The 17,833-nt window shown below is 35.9% G+C and overlaps 1 protein-coding gene and 1 long non-coding RNA gene across 2 annotated transcripts in view; both read right to left on the reverse strand.

The window, feature by feature from the left end:
- Positions 1-3,698: 3,698 nt before the first annotated feature.
- Positions 3,699-6,895, reverse strand: LOC135118545 (uncharacterized). Its single transcript, XR_010277662.1, has 2 exons — positions 4,528-6,895; positions 3,699-4,432 (listed from the first exon to the last, which is right to left on the reverse strand). It is a non-coding gene; the product is annotated as an uncharacterized LOC135118545 (long non-coding RNA).
- A 43-nt stretch (positions 6,896-6,938) lies between these two features.
- LOC110371398 (inactive rhomboid protein 1) overlaps positions 6,939-17,833 on the reverse strand; it is a 143,509-nt gene continuing 132,614 nt past the window's right edge. Inside the window, exons 6-13 of the mRNA XM_064041630.1 lie at positions 14,692-14,856; positions 11,586-11,799; positions 9,473-9,679; positions 9,131-9,151; positions 8,582-8,670; positions 8,020-8,275; positions 7,536-7,790; positions 6,939-7,425 (exon numbers count right to left, since the gene is read on the reverse strand). Coding sequence (XP_063897700.1) covers positions 6,994-7,425; positions 7,536-7,790; positions 8,020-8,275; positions 8,582-8,670; positions 9,131-9,151; positions 9,473-9,679; positions 11,586-11,799; positions 14,692-14,856 — 1,639 coding nt within the window. The 3' untranslated portion in view covers positions 6,939-6,993. The remainder of the gene's footprint in view (positions 7,426-7,535; positions 7,791-8,019; positions 8,276-8,581; positions 8,671-9,130; positions 9,152-9,472; positions 9,680-11,585; positions 11,800-14,691; positions 14,857-17,833) is intronic.

The following is a 17,833-nucleotide window of genomic DNA, read 5'->3' on the forward strand; positions in this document are numbered from 1 at the left end:
TGGTGCCGCAGAACGAGGAAATGCCATGTCCAATAATGGAAATAATATACTTTGGTAGAAGTAAAAGTTTTAATGTTTTGTTTTGCTATTAAAACAATTATGCCTAGTTAAGAACGATTTTAATTGATAGTCTACCCTAGTTTTGTTTAGCTTATTTAAATAAGTGATAAGTTGACAAAAATACATCATACAATGAATTTTTCTACGATGGATTTTATTTTAACAAAAAAAAATGGGTGCAAAAATTATTACTCTTTTGTGCCCGACTGTACTTATTTCCGGTCGATTCTTGACATGAACTGTTTTATTTCAGTAACTGTAGGGTATAAGCAATAATCTAATATACATTAGAACTTTATTGGTTATCAGGCCAGGGTTCATACAAAATTGCCCATCATCCTTTGCTGAATTTTTTGCATAGAGATTCATCCTCATGGCGGTTCCAGTTGGTTCAATGTTGTAAGTATTTACAATATAATAAATAAATAAAAATAATATCATTTTGCATTTCATGCTTAATCCTACATCCGGTGTGAAAACTAGTATAAAGTGGTTAATTTCAAGTAGGAAAAAAGTGTGACGTAAACAGTTTTTCCAAATTCGCATGGAGACCTAAGATATAACGCAGCTGCCAGGCATGATGCCTTTTGATAAGATGTTCTGTTATGTCTACACAGATTAATCTTGGCAGTAATCTTTGATTTCACTTTTAAGATAAATTGAAGTTAAAAAATCATCATCTACCTAGCGTTTTACCAACTTTTTTTGGGGTTGAAAGTTTTAAGGAAATAAGGGAATCAAAACTTTATCAGTTTACACGTCAGTTTCGGTTTCTTTTTAGGTTTTGTTAAAAGTGGTGCTAATTTAATTTACTGACTTAACAAAGACCTTAATACTTCGGCTAAATTTCAAACCTACGCCTACCGTAACATATTCGATGGAAAAACAGAAAACAATATAATTTGAAGGGAAAAAAAATCTGTTGATAATTCCGCGAATTCATTTTTTTCCTTTTCATTTCATCACCTGTCACTAATATTATCGGCACGAGTGTCCAAGTCGTTATCAGAGCCTTCTTAAGTACAAGCTTTACATAAATTGAGTACAGTCTTGAAGCCATATTCTATAAGATTATCATCAAGTGGGTTGAGATCTGATCTTATTGCGTCGTCATTGAAAAGTGTTTTGTTTTTATGATAATACGTTCGTCTTATTGTTTTTGGATATTGAACCCTGTTAGGCTAGAAGAGATGAGTTATTTTCCATAGACTATAGTCTATAGTGCTTTTGTTTTTGAGGTGCCTCTTCTCTTCGATTTTGACTTAGGCACTGGAGACTCTTTTGCCGGTGGGGGACTGGACGCCATAGATTCCCAGACGTTGGAGTGCCGCTGGGCCTTTTTAGTGGGTACACCGGAATCGATTCTACCGGGGAGTCCCACATACCCCTCTCCCGTCCCCCGACGGGAAGGGGATGCGTAATAGCCCAGCAACAAAAAAAAAAGGCACCGGAAACTTGTAAATACGAACAATTTTCGAAAAAGTCAATGGTGCTCCGTAGCGAACGGCATATCAAAATCGTTTCTGCGTAGCAACACAATATTGCGTGGTGACAAAAATTTGGCGAGCACTACATTGCTTTTTTACTAACGGTTATGACAACTTTAAAAAGTCTTTTCTTAAATATTTATACCATAAGAGTAAAGACAATCTGTCGAATGACCGTGAAGATTTGTTACGCGTCAATTTTGCACGACAAACCTATATAGATATTGACTTTGTTAGTATTTTACTTTGTTGCTTCACATACAATGTTTTACTTCGCATACAAAAGTACATTTCACGGACCATCATAGTTGTCATCAATGTGAAATTGTATGAGTTGTACGTTTTTCTGACTGGGTAGTATTTTCCAATATTGTTTGCAGTTTAATGTTATTGTTGGTACAAATAAAAATTGGTATTACCTACTGCTAAATAAATTAATGAATAAAAAGGGATGTTTCCACTTTTTTTTGCAGGTGTGTGCAGTGGATCGAAGTGTCTAACTAAAACCCACCAGTATTCCATTTTGAGTCATTTGTATGTTAAGGCTGCGTTATTTCTGTCATTTCGGTAACTTTACATCTTGTATTGCTCAACTAGGTACCTAAAATTGTATCTAAGTATGCCTATAGAGCGGCTGTTTTGATCAAACCGGATGGTCGACATGTAACAACATCGTGCTCAAATTGGTTATTCCCAATGCACTTGTAAACATATATTTCTTCAGATTATTCCCTGAACACTTATCATGGAATTTATTTACGACAATTGACACGTGCCGTGTCTCCAAGCAAAGATAAACTCTAGATTTTGAATAATATGTGGTCTAAGCATGACATGTGTAATTTTTTATCGTTTATCTCAAACATCACAGTGGTAGGTAGACCAACTTATAGCTAGGAGATGTGAAGATACTTATCTACCTAAACATAATATAATTAGACTTTTCATCATTCATATAGAAGCTTGATCACATTAATAAGGTACCAGATGATATCAAAACTGATTTACATGTTTGATTGTTGATGGCATACCAATCCTCTTCTTCTTATGGAGTGAGCTGCAGGTTTAATCACGTATTCTCAAATCCACTTGACGGCTTTCGACGTGGAATTGTAAAAACCGTTTGCTAATGAGTACCATTAAGGGACTCCGGCGGCTTTACATGCTTTTCTAAAACCCACGACGCGTTTTAGCCCCACCTGGAAATCTAACAGAAGACCTCGTGTACAGTAGTCTCGCTTCGCGACTACTAGACACGCGAGGCAGTATAACAACGAGGTTTCCAATTTAATAATATCCATTAATTCCTTCGAAGTTATAGTAATAGAAAATATATCCTCCTCCGAGCCTTTTTCCCAAACTATGTTGGGGTCGGCTTCCAGTCTAACCTAAGTTATAACCTAAGTTATAGTAATAGAAAAACTTCCACAAATTACAATACAAATGAAAAACCATGTTTCATTTATTTAATAGGTATTTTACAGACCATGCATTAGCAATGTTCTCCTAATAATGATTTGTTATATTTTGAAACTTATTTGCGCTACTTATACTTAGTTTTCAGTAATAAGGTAAATCGTAAAGCTGCTGGGACAGTAAAAACCATAATTGACAATAGTTGCAACTATAACAATGTGTCTTTCTGTGCAGTTGTAGTAGGTACTTAAATAGTAGATTCGATCTGCGGTTTCGACCATGCCTCTGTGAGATGCACCCAAAAATGCCTGAAACATGTCTCATTAAAATAAAGTTATCTGGAGAAGAAGTTAACATATGCTCCCATAATCTAAGTCAATGTTTCTATGTGTTTAGAAGTTATTTGTGTGTTGGCAATACTTTATCGTATAATAAAATTTGAGGTGCAGCAATATGTTGTCTCTTTGCGCTTTCGTGCTATCTATTTTTTTTACAGAGAAATTAGAAGGTATGAGTGTGCCATTCCGTAATTTACTCTTATATCACCAAAACAGATATATTACCTACTTGCTACTATGATATAAATTGTTGGCCTTGATATTAATTGCTATTCATGAAATTATGTCTGATGTTTTCAGCATCGAATAAATCTTAGCCGATCGAATAAATCTCCTAGGATCCATGTAAAATTTTATCCAATCAGGAAATGCCATCGTTATAAATAAAACACATCAATATTATGATAATAAGGTTTCTTGTTCGATTAATACTAGTTTACAATAAGATTACTTTACCATCCTTAACGTTACAAGTAATAATTAGGTGTATGTTCACAATGTACAATTATGTATGTAAGTTTGTCTTATTCTGAGTAAAGTCCGCCGGGCCGCCGGGCACAAGGGCACTTTAAGATAACGTCCACTGTTTTTTTTAAAGAAAGTAATCGAGATATTCACGCACACATTCAAACACGATATTACAAATTATAGATACGATGTAAAAATGTCCCCTTTAAGTAAACGTTTCTACAATGGTTGTGTTTATATTGCGTTACGTAAGATTACGTAACGCGGTCATATCTTTGTTCCTGACTACGAAAGTTATGTTTATTTTCAAAAAGAGTGGATAGATGAGAAAATGTGCATTCTTTCATAGCTGTGTCAAAGCTTGAAATGATGTTATGAGAAAGATCAAACAGTTTTGTAATATTATATTTATATTCTTTTTAAACCATTCATAGTATTCAATTGTGTATAAAAATATTCTTTATTGTATTAAAATCACTTGATCATGACGTTCATAAGAGTGATTTTAACAAATAAAATCACTTTTCAAAATCAAATTAGACATTTTTGATTCTTCCAATGATTTGCACACGTTAGTTCAATTTCAACCATCTCATGTGTTTATTGCTTTTTGCACATTTATTGGAGACTTCTGAGCAAAATATATGTCACAGTAAAGTGAACCTTATGATATCTGTCTTCTACGCCTTTTTGTATTGATTTTTCTACTTTTTGTTACGTGAAAAACAATTTATCATAAGGTCCACTTTCCTGTAAACCAACACGTTACAGACTAAATTTATTACAATTAATTCATAAGAAGTAAACAAGTGACTACATAACTAGTATAATAGTAATTTTACACAGAAAAAATAATTGTGCTTAACAGAATAATTTTAATTAAAAAAATATCTTATGATTTCAGACTTTTTTCCATTGTCTTGTTTTCACAATTTGTGCTGAAAATGTAAGCGCTATTAAATAAAAACTTTGTGCATAGGTATATTACGAATTTACTCCAATTTGATCATTTGAATCCCGTTAGTTTTCGATATCATAATTGAATGGGGCAACAACAGCTTATCACAAAATCAAAGCGGAGATTTACCAACTTTTGAAATTGAAGATATATCACGAAGATAAATAAAGGTCCCTATTCGTTACAAGATCGATATCTCCCATCATTTATCGCAAAACATAGTGTTACTGTCTTGCTTTATCAGAGACTCTTAACATGTAACAAAGTCTGTCAATTTGAGCGACAAACCTGACCATTCGTGAATACGCAGCTTTATGATCTCTCTAACAAATAGTAGGCACCTAAAGTTTGAATTATTTTTTCAGAGAGTATAGTTCTTCGTTTTCCCCATATAAAAAAATCTGACGCCTATGGTTACACCGCTTTAAACCGGTAACAAGAAATAGAGGTAATAAGTGCTCATTACAATTGTCACTAGGTCAAGTATCTTTATGAGTTGGCCACTTAACTGCCCCGAAACGGAAACATTCATATAACTAAACTATGTGCGCAATTTAAGAGTTAAAACATTATAATGTTCTAAGTACAGTACCTATAGTTCGTGCCAGTTGTACAAAATTGTCACATTCACACACCCACTCTCGATTAACATTCCTTAGCAAAATAACTGTTTAATTACAATGATCACCACTTTCGCTTGATTAAATGTATATATTTACATGTACTTTTTTTAAACTAAAAAATATTATAATTCACGTAGTGACTAGTATTAAATGTAAATTCGTAATAAAACATGTACATAAAGTATGAATGATAGTGAACGATAAAGTCTCCTACAACCTGCCAGTAGTAAAATAAATACTCCTAAATATAAACGATATTATATATTCACTAGCATATTATATAAAATAAATGTAAATCTACGCAGACTTGATACAGCTATATAAATTGACAAAATCAAAAATCCATTAGAATACTTACACATAGACTGAATTCGTTCATATACGGTGAACTTAATAGATGAAAAATATGTTTGTTAACGTTATATTTACATTATTTAGTAATATACTAAATTATGTATATTTTGACACTGTTACGGGACCGCGTTAGGTCACATTAGCGGAGAGGAAATATTAGAATATGCTATTGTTTTGTTTAAATGGTACTGTGTGCGAAATGTTATTATTATAAGATCTGTGTACATACGTAAAGGTTGTGTACATAGATACAGGCTTAACAATATACAATGTGACGTAACGTAGCTCCCGTAAGACTCACGCGACGAAACGTAACCACACTTACCACGACTCACTTACGATCGTAACAATATTAGTTTATTTTACAGAATATTTACAGTAGTAAGTCGCGTCCGCAATGTTACTTCTATATCCGTGGATTTAGCACAATTATTTTTATTTAAAATACAACTCGGATCGAATTTATTTCACGAGTATATCAGCCATGACTGAACAACGCTATGTCAATTATTTTTACAAAATCAGACTTAACACATTGCATGTAAGAATTAAATATTCAAGTATTAAAAGTATGACTATGCATGACATCGAAAAATATGCTAGGAAAATAAATTCGATCGTTCGCACTCGAAATTCAGGGACAAATCATGAGTCCACAAAACAACAAATCTTAATATCCAACAATACGTCTCTATCGATAAATTAAATAATAATCGATGAAAAATATATATACTCGCATACACTTTATAATAGTCTAGTTTGACGATTATAAAACCTTAAAGGATCGCCTAGATAGTAAGTAGAGCACACTCTCATACCGACACGTTCGTACAATTGTCGGGCAGTAGCGACACAGCACACTCAATACAGAAACTCAACTCTGAATGAGTACATTATGTAATACATCGCATTCATACTTATATTTCATTTACTTTAGTAAATTAATTATCTTTATGAGAGCTCTTCACGTCATGACATTCTAAACCATTAAGTAACAGTATATTACGTACAAGACATCAAACATTCGCCCCTTATGGCATTGCCATTGTTTTGGACTGGCAGTGAGTAGTATTGTCTTGCCCCTGGTGCTCAAATGTAAATTGAGTTTCTGTAGCAGTGAAGCTGCGAGAGCCAAGAGATGGTGTGGTATGGGCGGCACGGTGTGGGCTCGGCGCTAGGCGGCGGCTCGGCGCGGGGTCGCGGGGGCGCGGACACTCGGGGGCGCGGGCGGGCGCACGTGGGCGCGGGGCGAGGGGCGGCGGCGGCGGGGGCGCCCGGGCCGCGCGCCGTCATACCCCGTCCAGCTGCCGCACGCGCACGTCCTGCGACGCGCACATGTCGGGCGCGAACGGTAAGCACGTGAAGTATGCGCACGCCGCACACTCGTACGCCGGCGCCGCGTAGAACAACGCGACCAGCGCGCACAGCATCCCACCGGCCGACACCAGGCAGACCCAAACTAACGCAATCTTTCTTCGCCTTTCGTAAGGCCCAAAAGTAATGAATGGTAACAACGCGTACGCGAGTAAGAACCCGAAAACGAAGCCGAAGACGTGGGCGAAGTTATCTATCCAGGGTAGAAGACCCAGGAGGAATAACGCGATAGCTATACCGACTAGTTTTAAGATTGCCCGCTTCGGATGCCTAAGGAGAGGCCACGCGCCTATCACTTCTACTATTAGACACGCCAGAAGACCGAAATGAGATCCAGCTGGCCCCACCTGGAAAACATAGAAATTGAGAATTAGTAAACCATCAACTGCTTAAATGCACTTTGGATTCAAATTACTGTTTCCAGTAAAGACATTGCTGCAAATAGACTTCAACTCACCTCCGCCCTGTAAGGTTCGAATATAGCAGACGCCATATTCCCGGCGACCCCACTACCTAAATATATGACAGCTATTCTAACTGGCCCGGCCATCTTCTCCAGGTCCCTCATGAAGAGCCACTGAAGTGCCAACGTCGCTGCTAGATGCAGCAGACCCGCGTGAACGAATAAAGACGTCCATGCTCGGTACAGCTGGTCTGGACGACGTCTTCGCATAAATGGTAGCATGCCGCAGACATCGTCAAGACAAGACACCTGAAAAAGAACATTAATGAATGATACTGGTGAATCACAAAGGTAAATGTTTTTGTAGAATCTTACAATTTTAGCGTCTCTACCGTAATTTTCTTCAAATCAATTTTATGTAGGTAATGTATTGAACAATCAACCTCGAATCTGATGATTTATCGAGCTTGGAGCTTTTTGACAACCCTCAAAATACAATACCCTATTACCAGATGCAAATATCAATATGTCTACAAACCTGTGAACACAATGACGCTTCTTCATGGAAATACCCCTTGACGAAGTCACAGTGTTCTCTCGTCGTGATGACGCACTGGCCATGGACTCCTATACAGCAAGGATGGCCTATCACTTCGCAAGCCATGTGCTCTGCGGCGTGGCCTGCCCGACCCGCGGCCGCAGACCCGTCGAGGACCGACTTGCGACAGATCGGCCATTTTGTAATGTCGTCCGGCCATTCGTGCGGCGCTATCGATCGCGGTGCTTCGCAGAATCTGAATAAGAAGAGTAGAATTATTTAGAGGTCAAGGAAAATTTCCAAGGAGTAAACAATTTTGCGACGCATGGAATCAAAGCACTATACAGCTCTGTAATGAATAAAAGTTTATATATTTATTTGTTGATTAACAAGTCCAATTAAACACAGTAAGATAGAAAATTTAAGAATCACGTTAAAGTAATCTTTGTTTATAATCATTCAAATTTTTTTAGATCCTTTGAAGCTTCATAATAGCACGGCTTTAGTGGTACTTTAAAATCAAACATAACTACCTATGAGAAAAACATGTAGTCATACTTACTTGGGATCTAATCCGCAAACGGACCCTGATATCCGACCTCCAGGCCCCGACTCTCCCGAGGACCATTTCTTCCACGTCGAGATCGTGTTCTGAAAGGTAGACAAAACAAAGTTCACGGTTGACAAGCTTACGCTTCGCCCAAAACTAGGTGTGACCCAAGAGAGCGAGAAGCGACGATATTTTTTTAAAGATAACACAAACATGCACACAATAAAAAACATGCAATAATTGTAACATAACCTTTTCATTAATTACTTAGTTGATAGCTGAACTATTTCAATTCTAAGTACATCAAGGTCATATCCACGTGTATCTTCAAGTGATTCATCAGTGTAAGTGAAGGGTATAATGCACGGTGTTTGACATACTTAGTTTCAAATATTGAAACTTAGTTGAAATCCCTCCCTCAATGGATCATTATTTTAATAACTTGAACTTGTTTACACGTGCCACGGATGTGGTTTACGTAGACTTACATACAAGAAAATATGTACGTACATACCAAAATCTTAAACTATTAGAACTATCAGGATATTTGTAGACACTTACCTTTGATATTAATCCTCTTATCTAAACGTAAGCGTGCGCAAAGATTCAAAGTTAAATAAGACCACATTACACATAATACTAGAAATATTTTCTACATTAGACGATACACTTAACTAACTGTACTTGTCTATTTTAGTGGCTATTTCCAAGAAGATTTTGAAGACAAGTAAGACTACGTCGCCTAAATCTTTCATACAAAATAATTTGTATATGCTTAACAAGACGTCTATATACGCTTGTTTGTCCGAGGCATCATAGCTCCATAACGGGCGAAGCAACTTGAATGAGGAATGCTATATACTTCGCTCGTAACTTAACCCTCTTAGAGAAACCAATACCCACCGAACAGTCAGCCTTAGAAGACTGCACACATCCTGAATCATCATTCCGTATGCAGCACGCCGTGTCTCTCTCTCTCCGAGCTGATGCAGCTATAGCTCGTGCTATCCTTGCGTCTCGTCTCATGCAGGGCGCGAACTTCGCTCCTAGATGTATCAGGTCCGCCGCCCGAGGCCCCAGCCAGAATGAGGCTGGCTCTTCCCATTCAACCTGGAATATGATTTGTTTGTGTTAGATTACGTTAGTAGGGGAATTATTACTTAAATAGAAAGTAGGTATAGGTATATGTAAATCTGGCTAAGAATAATTAGTACGCATTGAAAATTGTTGTAATTTATAGCGCCTGTTTTGAAGGAAATAAAAGTTGAGTAAACGACTTGCTAAGACCAAAATGTGAATCTCTGCAATATGTTACACTGCCGATATAAAATTTATATTTACAGATATTTATATACATACCTATCTCAACAACAATAAAACGAAATAAAAATTAAAACAAATATTTTTGTAGTAAAAAAAAACAGAAAAAAAGTACCTACAACAATTATACCAAAAATAAATTCCAAAAAGGAACAATCAAGGAATTACATGGACGGACCTTTTGCGGTCACTCGTCGCTAAAAGATAGCATCGTGAAAGACTGCAGTAAGCAGCAAAAAGCAGACAAAAGGGGCGGCTCACAAAGACATGTGACCTACATTCGAGGCTCGCTAATACTCTTACTTTGTGCCGCTTTCCCTTACGTCACAATGAATGCCAACCCTTTGTGGTTGCTACTTGCTAATTGTTAATTTCATATCGAGTTCGTGATAAAAATAAAAACGCAAGGCTTTTTTGGGCTCTTTTTTCCCCATCCAATTTGGATTGTTGCCAAAAAAGACAAAAGGACACGCTTTTAGCTGATATTTTTCACGAAAACGATAAATGCTGTGCACAAAAGACTTTGCAATTATTTGAGTTACGAAGCCTTTTAAATAATGTAAAGGTCTCCCACACAATTACCTAAGTATATAACACACCTATTCACCATTAGTCTTCTATCTACAGAAAATACAATTGTTCAAATTCACGATTCCTAAAATAGGTGTGCTCAAAAATCTAAAAGAAAAGTAAGATAACCCAATCCCCTGAGTAAATATTGTGCATCGTTCAACTCAGACATTAAATCCGGAGGGAACGTGTTTTGTCTAAAAGCTTCGCCTCGTTCAAACTTGTTATGCTAAGTCTTATTATACGAAGAAACTGAATTTAGACGTAAAGAGACGCACGTATGAGAAAATGAGACATGTAGCTGAGTTACTCGCAGGCATATTTAAGTTTGAAGATGAAATAGGGAATTTTTATTTTTGGAAAAAAACTGAATTATATAAATCCAAAAAAAAAGAACAGTTCCTAGTATAGCTACTGTTTTAAATCTTTAAGGATGGGCTGTTGAACCCATGAAATATTGACCATTTTTCACACGATGTGTAAACTCTAAAAATCACTCGGGACTATCATAACGCTATGAAAGACCATAAACATTTCACGATTTTAAACGCAGACCCTGAAAAAAGGTTTTATATGCGTCGTCACATAAAATTACTTATTCAAGTGTGAATAAAGTAGGCAATCAATATGCAATGTGATGGAAACTGTAAATGTACCAAGTCTTCTTATCATGGGAAAAAATGAGAGGAAAAACTGATATTCAATACTTTCTGGATTCTTGGAAAATGAAAACTGTTTTGTTACATCAAGATCTACGTTACTTATTTGACATATTCGTCATCTTCTGTCTGATTATGGTAGTTACACACGCATATACTGGGAAGATAATACATTTACAACGATCAGAATGTAGAATGTAATGATTTCGATTTTCAATTTACACGTGGTCGTATTTTTTAAATCATAGGTAAAGTGAATAATCCTACATCAATCTACCTCTATACAGAATTTCGAAGCATTCTTATAACATAGCTAGGTATGGCCACTAACACTTTTTCATATCCATTTCATTTATTTGCTTTCCGAAAGTTCTTTGACATGGAATTACGGTTTAAAGCTAAGGATTATTGTGGCCCCCTGTTAGGGCCCAATTTATTTACAAAAACAAATGAAAACTCCAACCCACCTGTTGTAAACTCAAGCTCTTTACCAGAACCTGTCCGGAGTGGGTGTGTCTCCCGAAGCCAACAGGTCCAAACCCGTAGCAGAGTAGAGACAGTAGCAGCACCAGGGTCTGTACCGTGCTGACCCACCACGTGAAGTAAGGTCGGTAGTCCGTCAGCTCGTCGAGCTGGCGAGCCACCTCCTCTTGATGTGCTACCGACTTGCGGAGCGAACGCCTGGAAGAGGAAACGATCATTGTCATCTTGGATTATGATCTATCGCGTACTTTATAAAGAATAAATTTGCTAGACTATAATGAAAAGGTATCATCTTATTATCATAACCGAAAGTGGTGGTATACTCGATCAACTGTTGATTATATTATTGGTCTTATTTCAATGACACTATTTTAGGTGATTGAAAATAAATGAGGTGGTTTGACGAAAAATAATGAAGGTATATAACATAGAATAGATTAGTACGTAGACGAAAAAATATAGAACAAGGACATGTAGGCTTGTTGTATCAATTCAATTTTATCAAGGTTTTGTTTCATTTAGAAAACTAAGGACATTGTTTCATTTAATGTTAAAGGTTCGATGCGAACGTCTATCGGTAAGCAAACTATTATAAGAGGTTCTATATAATTATACAAGTAACTAAAACATAAATTCCCATTTAAAATGTAAGGCATAAATAACCAAAAACATACTAACAAAGTTAACACAGAGCAAAAACCTGGCATAACTAAGGACATTTTACCATAAATTAATGTCATATCTACGGGTATTAATTCAAAAAGCCATTACAGCGAGTTTTAAGTGGGAGTCGCGTAAACACCATGATGTATGGGGGCTCAGGTGAGTTATGAACAAGAACGGTGCCGTGCAGTTACGGGGGTACTTTTTTAAATATTTCTTTGTTACTTTAAGTAAGATGCATTGTTTTTGTTCTAGGTTTTTTCAGTGAAGGAAATCGGATTTATACTTACATACATACATACATACGTCTATAAATTATTCGTGAATATAATTAGTATAATGAACGTTACTCCTCACAGCAATTGGCTAAATATTGTTGTACATAATTCAAGTGAAACTTTTTATATATCCAAAATAACGGATGATATTCATTTATTTCAGGCTAATTAAGTACTACTAAGTTATTAAATTTTGAAATGATCAAAATCTCTACACAAAACAACTCAATTTAGTCAAATTAAAATGTAATGACCAAGTATTTTGATACCGTCATCATATTTCGATTACATCAAACTAGTAAATAAATATCCTAAAGTACGAGTAGGTCAAAGGCAGGTCTCCCTCAAGGACGTACTCAAAAAACTTGACCTGGTTAAATGTATGGTATTTTAAAGGAACTATTAATTATATTTCAGAAATTACTACATTTGAGTAGAGGCATTTGTAGTTATCATTTCGGAACATCTGTTATTAGAGGTATTCTAAAGTATGCCATTAGACATGATGTAGTATTCAAAATATGAAATGTTGCCATAGTAATTTTGAATTATTGAATTAAAGTATTAAATAAGTCCATTATTTCATTATTTTGAAAGCTATAAATACATTTCCAAGATGCCTGTTGATTTACTTATCTGCCAAAAATGTAAAAACATTTCGTTTCTACACTAAAATATCACGAAATTCTGCCAAGAATTCTACCTACAAGTTTAAAACTTTAACATATACACGTTTACTAAAAAGAGAAGGCCAGGACAATTTTCTAGAAACACAACACAGCTCGGTGGGGCTAACAAAATAAAAACGGCTAGAGCGCGCCCCTCTGTGGGAACTCTTTAATAATTACGCGATGGGTCGATAGCGGTCGTCGACCGCGTGGAAATAATTCTCTGAACAACTGCTATACTTACGTTCTTTGTTTTACCCACAGTTTCACTCCAAAAAGGCTTAAAAACGAAGCGTTTTCCAACTTTTTCGGTATGTTTTAAGAGTTGGTTTCACGTTTCGTTTGGTTGTGAAGGGTGTGTTGCCAAGGTAAGATAATTTGAAAGTTTAGGTGCTCACTTGATTTTGTTATAACTTAACAATAATAATGTTTGAAATAAGTATCTTGCGTAAAAAAAAATACAGATTTTTTATCGCTTTGTTTATGATAGCTTTCACTGAATTAGCTTATGTGGCTTTACAGAAAAATAATAATAAAGCTTCGAGGAAGGAAACATGACAAGTGTTTATTGACAGGATTTCCGAGAATTTGGCTTCATTATTTTTCACACATTACATTATATTTGAATACCGGATAATATCAACGTACTTATCAAATTCATGGAATTATATTTTCCTTCAAAAGAGCAATGACCGATCTTTTAAGCGAGATTTCATCCTTCATACTTTATGGCATTTATTAGACGACGTATCCCTGATTTGGGCTCGACGGATCAACACTATATTAAACGGATCCCTCCGTAGCAAACCTAGGGATTGTCCTCAATTTGCCAGCACGGTTGAGCAAACCTATCTGTGCCTTACATAAATCTCCCTTATTTCCCACCTAATCCCAGACTCGTGTTACAAAAATGTTCCGAGAAAGTTATTCTGATATAAACGTTTGGGTTTCGCAGAAAATTCTCGGAACAATTTGATATTAAAACTGAAAGACTTGCCAAGTGAGTAATTAATGTATAGCTGTTGTCAGAAAAAATCTTCAAAGATTTTGTTCGTCGTCATTTTCAGCTCACTCCGAAAGAACAGTTTCTCAGACAGAATATTAAGCACTTCAGTTTAGAAGTCCCCGTTGATTATACCACGTGAACCTTCTCTTCACAGCTGCTTTAATCTGGTTTTGCCCCACTTTAAAAACAAATGAATGTCTCAGCAGCTATAGGTATCGTTACCTAAAGAATCTATCAACAACGCCCATGCCGAACTGCCTCCTGTTAGATTTGTCGGCTAAAGGTTCCAGCATCGGTCCTGTCCCCCACGACATAATCCACTCTGGTCTCCGGTACTTCACGCTGTTTGAGTCTTAGTGATGGGACCACGTAATGGCACAGCCTTCTCTTCACTTCTTCTTCCATTCGCAGCTTCTTTAGCAGCTGTGAAGACCCCGCCCCACTTCAAAAACAAATGAACATCCTAATTCCTTACCTAAAGAATCTACCAACAACGCCCATGCCGAACTGCCTCCTGTTAGAGTTGTCGGCTAAAGGTTCCAGCATCGGTGTGTGGATGCGAGCTCCCCCAGCCCCCCACGACACGCTCCGCTCCGGTCTCCGGTACTCCACACTGCTTGACCCCAGTGGGGATCTTGCCCTGGAATTAAAGACATTTTTATTAGGCAAAAAGATCTATACGAAAAACTAAGATGGCCAAGTTGAAATTTGTCTGTACGAGTAAGAGAGGTTTGTCGGAGGATACCTATTCTGATAATACCAATTTAATGGGTATAGTGTATATGTTACTGTAAAAACCAAGCCAATTTACCAACTCATGTCGGTTAATCTTAGGTTTTACTGGAAAATCTTAGGATTTACCATAGTTCAGGTTTTTACAGTAACATATAGATGTCTGAATACTGCATTGTTTCAAGGTTCGTTCAAACAATATTCTTATTTACAAATGTTGCTTTTGGCCTATGTTTGACCATAAATCTTAAAACCGCCGATAAACCCAATACAAGTTTTCCTACAACAATATATTTGCAGAGAAAACTGCTGCGTGATAAAAAACAATTTCTATTTCTAAATCCAAATAAAAAACAAAGAGCCGTTAAATTAATTTAAGCCTCATTTTACAAACCTCAGAAAAAAGTTCTCATGTTGACCTTAAAATTTACCAGCAAATAATGAGTGATAATAAGCGTTTCGTAATAACATTATAAATTCATTTGGATCAAAGAAATTGCTTTCCTAAGGCGTCTGTCTTCACTTTGATGTTTTAACGAGTAATTATTTTTTTCACTTGTAAGTTTTTTCCTCACTTTACCTTACTTTATAAATGGAAATTGTGGCTATAAAACGTGTTATATAACTCTCCTTTTCTCTAAGTGATTAATATTTTTTATCAACAAAACGTAAACTTTTCTGCCAACGACTACCTACATATTTATTTCCATATCTGTTTTGTAATACTACCTACTAAGTTTTGTGTTATTTTGATAGACATACAAGAATCATCATAAGTACCAAACTAAGAATTGGAATGAATAAGGCCGTCATTAAAAAAATGAGCCTACATACAAACTTGTTTTCTGAACTTCCATAAAATAAAGATTTCAATATTATTTTCGAACAACTCCTAAATAGCTACCCTTACAATTTTAACTTTCACTATCGTCCCTGTCACGTCATAAATTCAAGTCCTACTATATATCTATATATCTGTAACACATACATACATACATAGGGTACATATGTCAGCATAGTCCGAAGATTTAATCTCCGATCACAGACCCTTGTCACAAAGATTTGGGACTGATACTTTGAACGACGCATGCGCGTTACATTGTCTGTTTTTTATTTGCTTTGACACAACATACGTACAGCTGCAATGCGTGCCTTTCACCCCCTTTGTACTTCTATTTGCAACTTGATCTACCTTCTGTTAAAAGTACATTGACCTTAGTCTACAGAAAAAAGCACCCCACCAAATGAGCCAGCCTTTTTTAATTAACTTCGAAATTGAAATAAGAATAGCTATTTTAAATTTGGAAAACCACTGACGCCTTAAAATTATGCAGTCGGTTTTAAAACTAAATCATTAGCTTTGTTAAAGAAGGCAATCAATTATGACGAGAATAATCATGAAGAAATATTAAGGTACATTTGAAAACTTAGAGCATTACCCTTGAATTTGGCTAACGGTTTCAAGTCATCAGCATACGTCATCAGTGAATAAAAATAGCAACTCTTAAAAACTTCGAAAAAACTGAATTCCAAAGCAATTATTGAAAAACAAATTTATGCAGACTTTAATTCCAAAGCAATTATTGAAAAACAAATCTATGCAGAGTAATTGCTTATGCACACTTAATTAAAACATAACAAAACATTTCTGTTGAACTAATGAGTGAAATCAGGCGTAATAGAGAGAAAAATTACGCGCAAATGCCAACGACCGCACGCCCGGTCAATAGTTCACAACAAGCTTGGAATAAAGCGAAAATTAATTAAATTTATTATCCTCATGATACATTTTAAAACGTTAAAGTTACTCATGTGAAATTCACGGTAAATGAGGTTATATTAAACATCATATCTGATTAATTAAATGCACGAAATCCTGGGTTCGATGCTCTGGTTGGCAGGTTTATTGAATTTTTCTATCGGGCATTATCAGATAAGCTGGTTTTAATATTTTTCTCGCAAAAACTTTTCTGTCAAAGATAATATATTGGTAACCACTTAATTACTACATAGTATAAAACAGTTGCTTTTTCTGTCCCTATGTCCCTTTGTGCGCTTAAATCTTCCAAAATACGCAACCGATTTTCTTTAATAGATAAAGTGATTAAACAGGAAGGTTTGTATGTATAATACATACATTAAATAGTGAGGAAATACTGTGCGAAGCCGGGTTGCTAATTGTTTATGAAAAAATGAAGGTGTTATATTTCCAACCATGCACGCGCGCTCATAGAATATCGCATAAAAATGTCGCTGCATACAAGAAAAACAAACACATACATTTTAATGAATATACCAGCCCCAATTAATTCACAATGGAGCTACCACACGTTGCACTATATAATAAACGAGCTAATTAATCCGTCGAGTTGCAACATGCTGCAAGATCTGGTTCTAACAGGATTATTAGGCAAACTTAGCTCAACTTGACGTGGTTTACTTAGTATCGCGGCTTTATACTGCTGTTACAGCTCCATCTTTAGTTATGAAGTTTGGGAATAACCACCTATTTGATTTTAAGTTTGTGCTGTTCAAGCGGTTTGAGTTTTTGTGTGATTATTCCGTGTTTTGTTGGTCTATAATCCCTTTTTTCGACACGTCTTCTGAAGATAGGTTCAGTGATCTGGTTCTGGTGTACTCAAACCAAATAAGATTTTAATGTTTTAATGTCATTTGAATCTTGTATTTTAAGTGTCACTTAAATCTCTTGCTATTACGGTAATTTTGAAATTAGATATTAAGTTTTTGCATAATTAGGAACAAGGTGACATTTATTTGGATAGTGAGCATCATTTTCTTAAGGAAAATTGAATTCTTTGCCATATTTCATAAATACATAGATTAAACGTATGTTCCAGTGTATACTGAGCTGAGCTCGAATTCCC

This window comes from Helicoverpa armigera, chromosome 2 (genome assembly GCF_030705265.1).
Source record: "Helicoverpa armigera isolate CAAS_96S chromosome 2, ASM3070526v1, whole genome shotgun sequence".
In the NCBI taxonomy this organism is placed as follows: Eukaryota; Metazoa; Arthropoda; class Insecta; order Lepidoptera; family Noctuidae; genus Helicoverpa; species Helicoverpa armigera.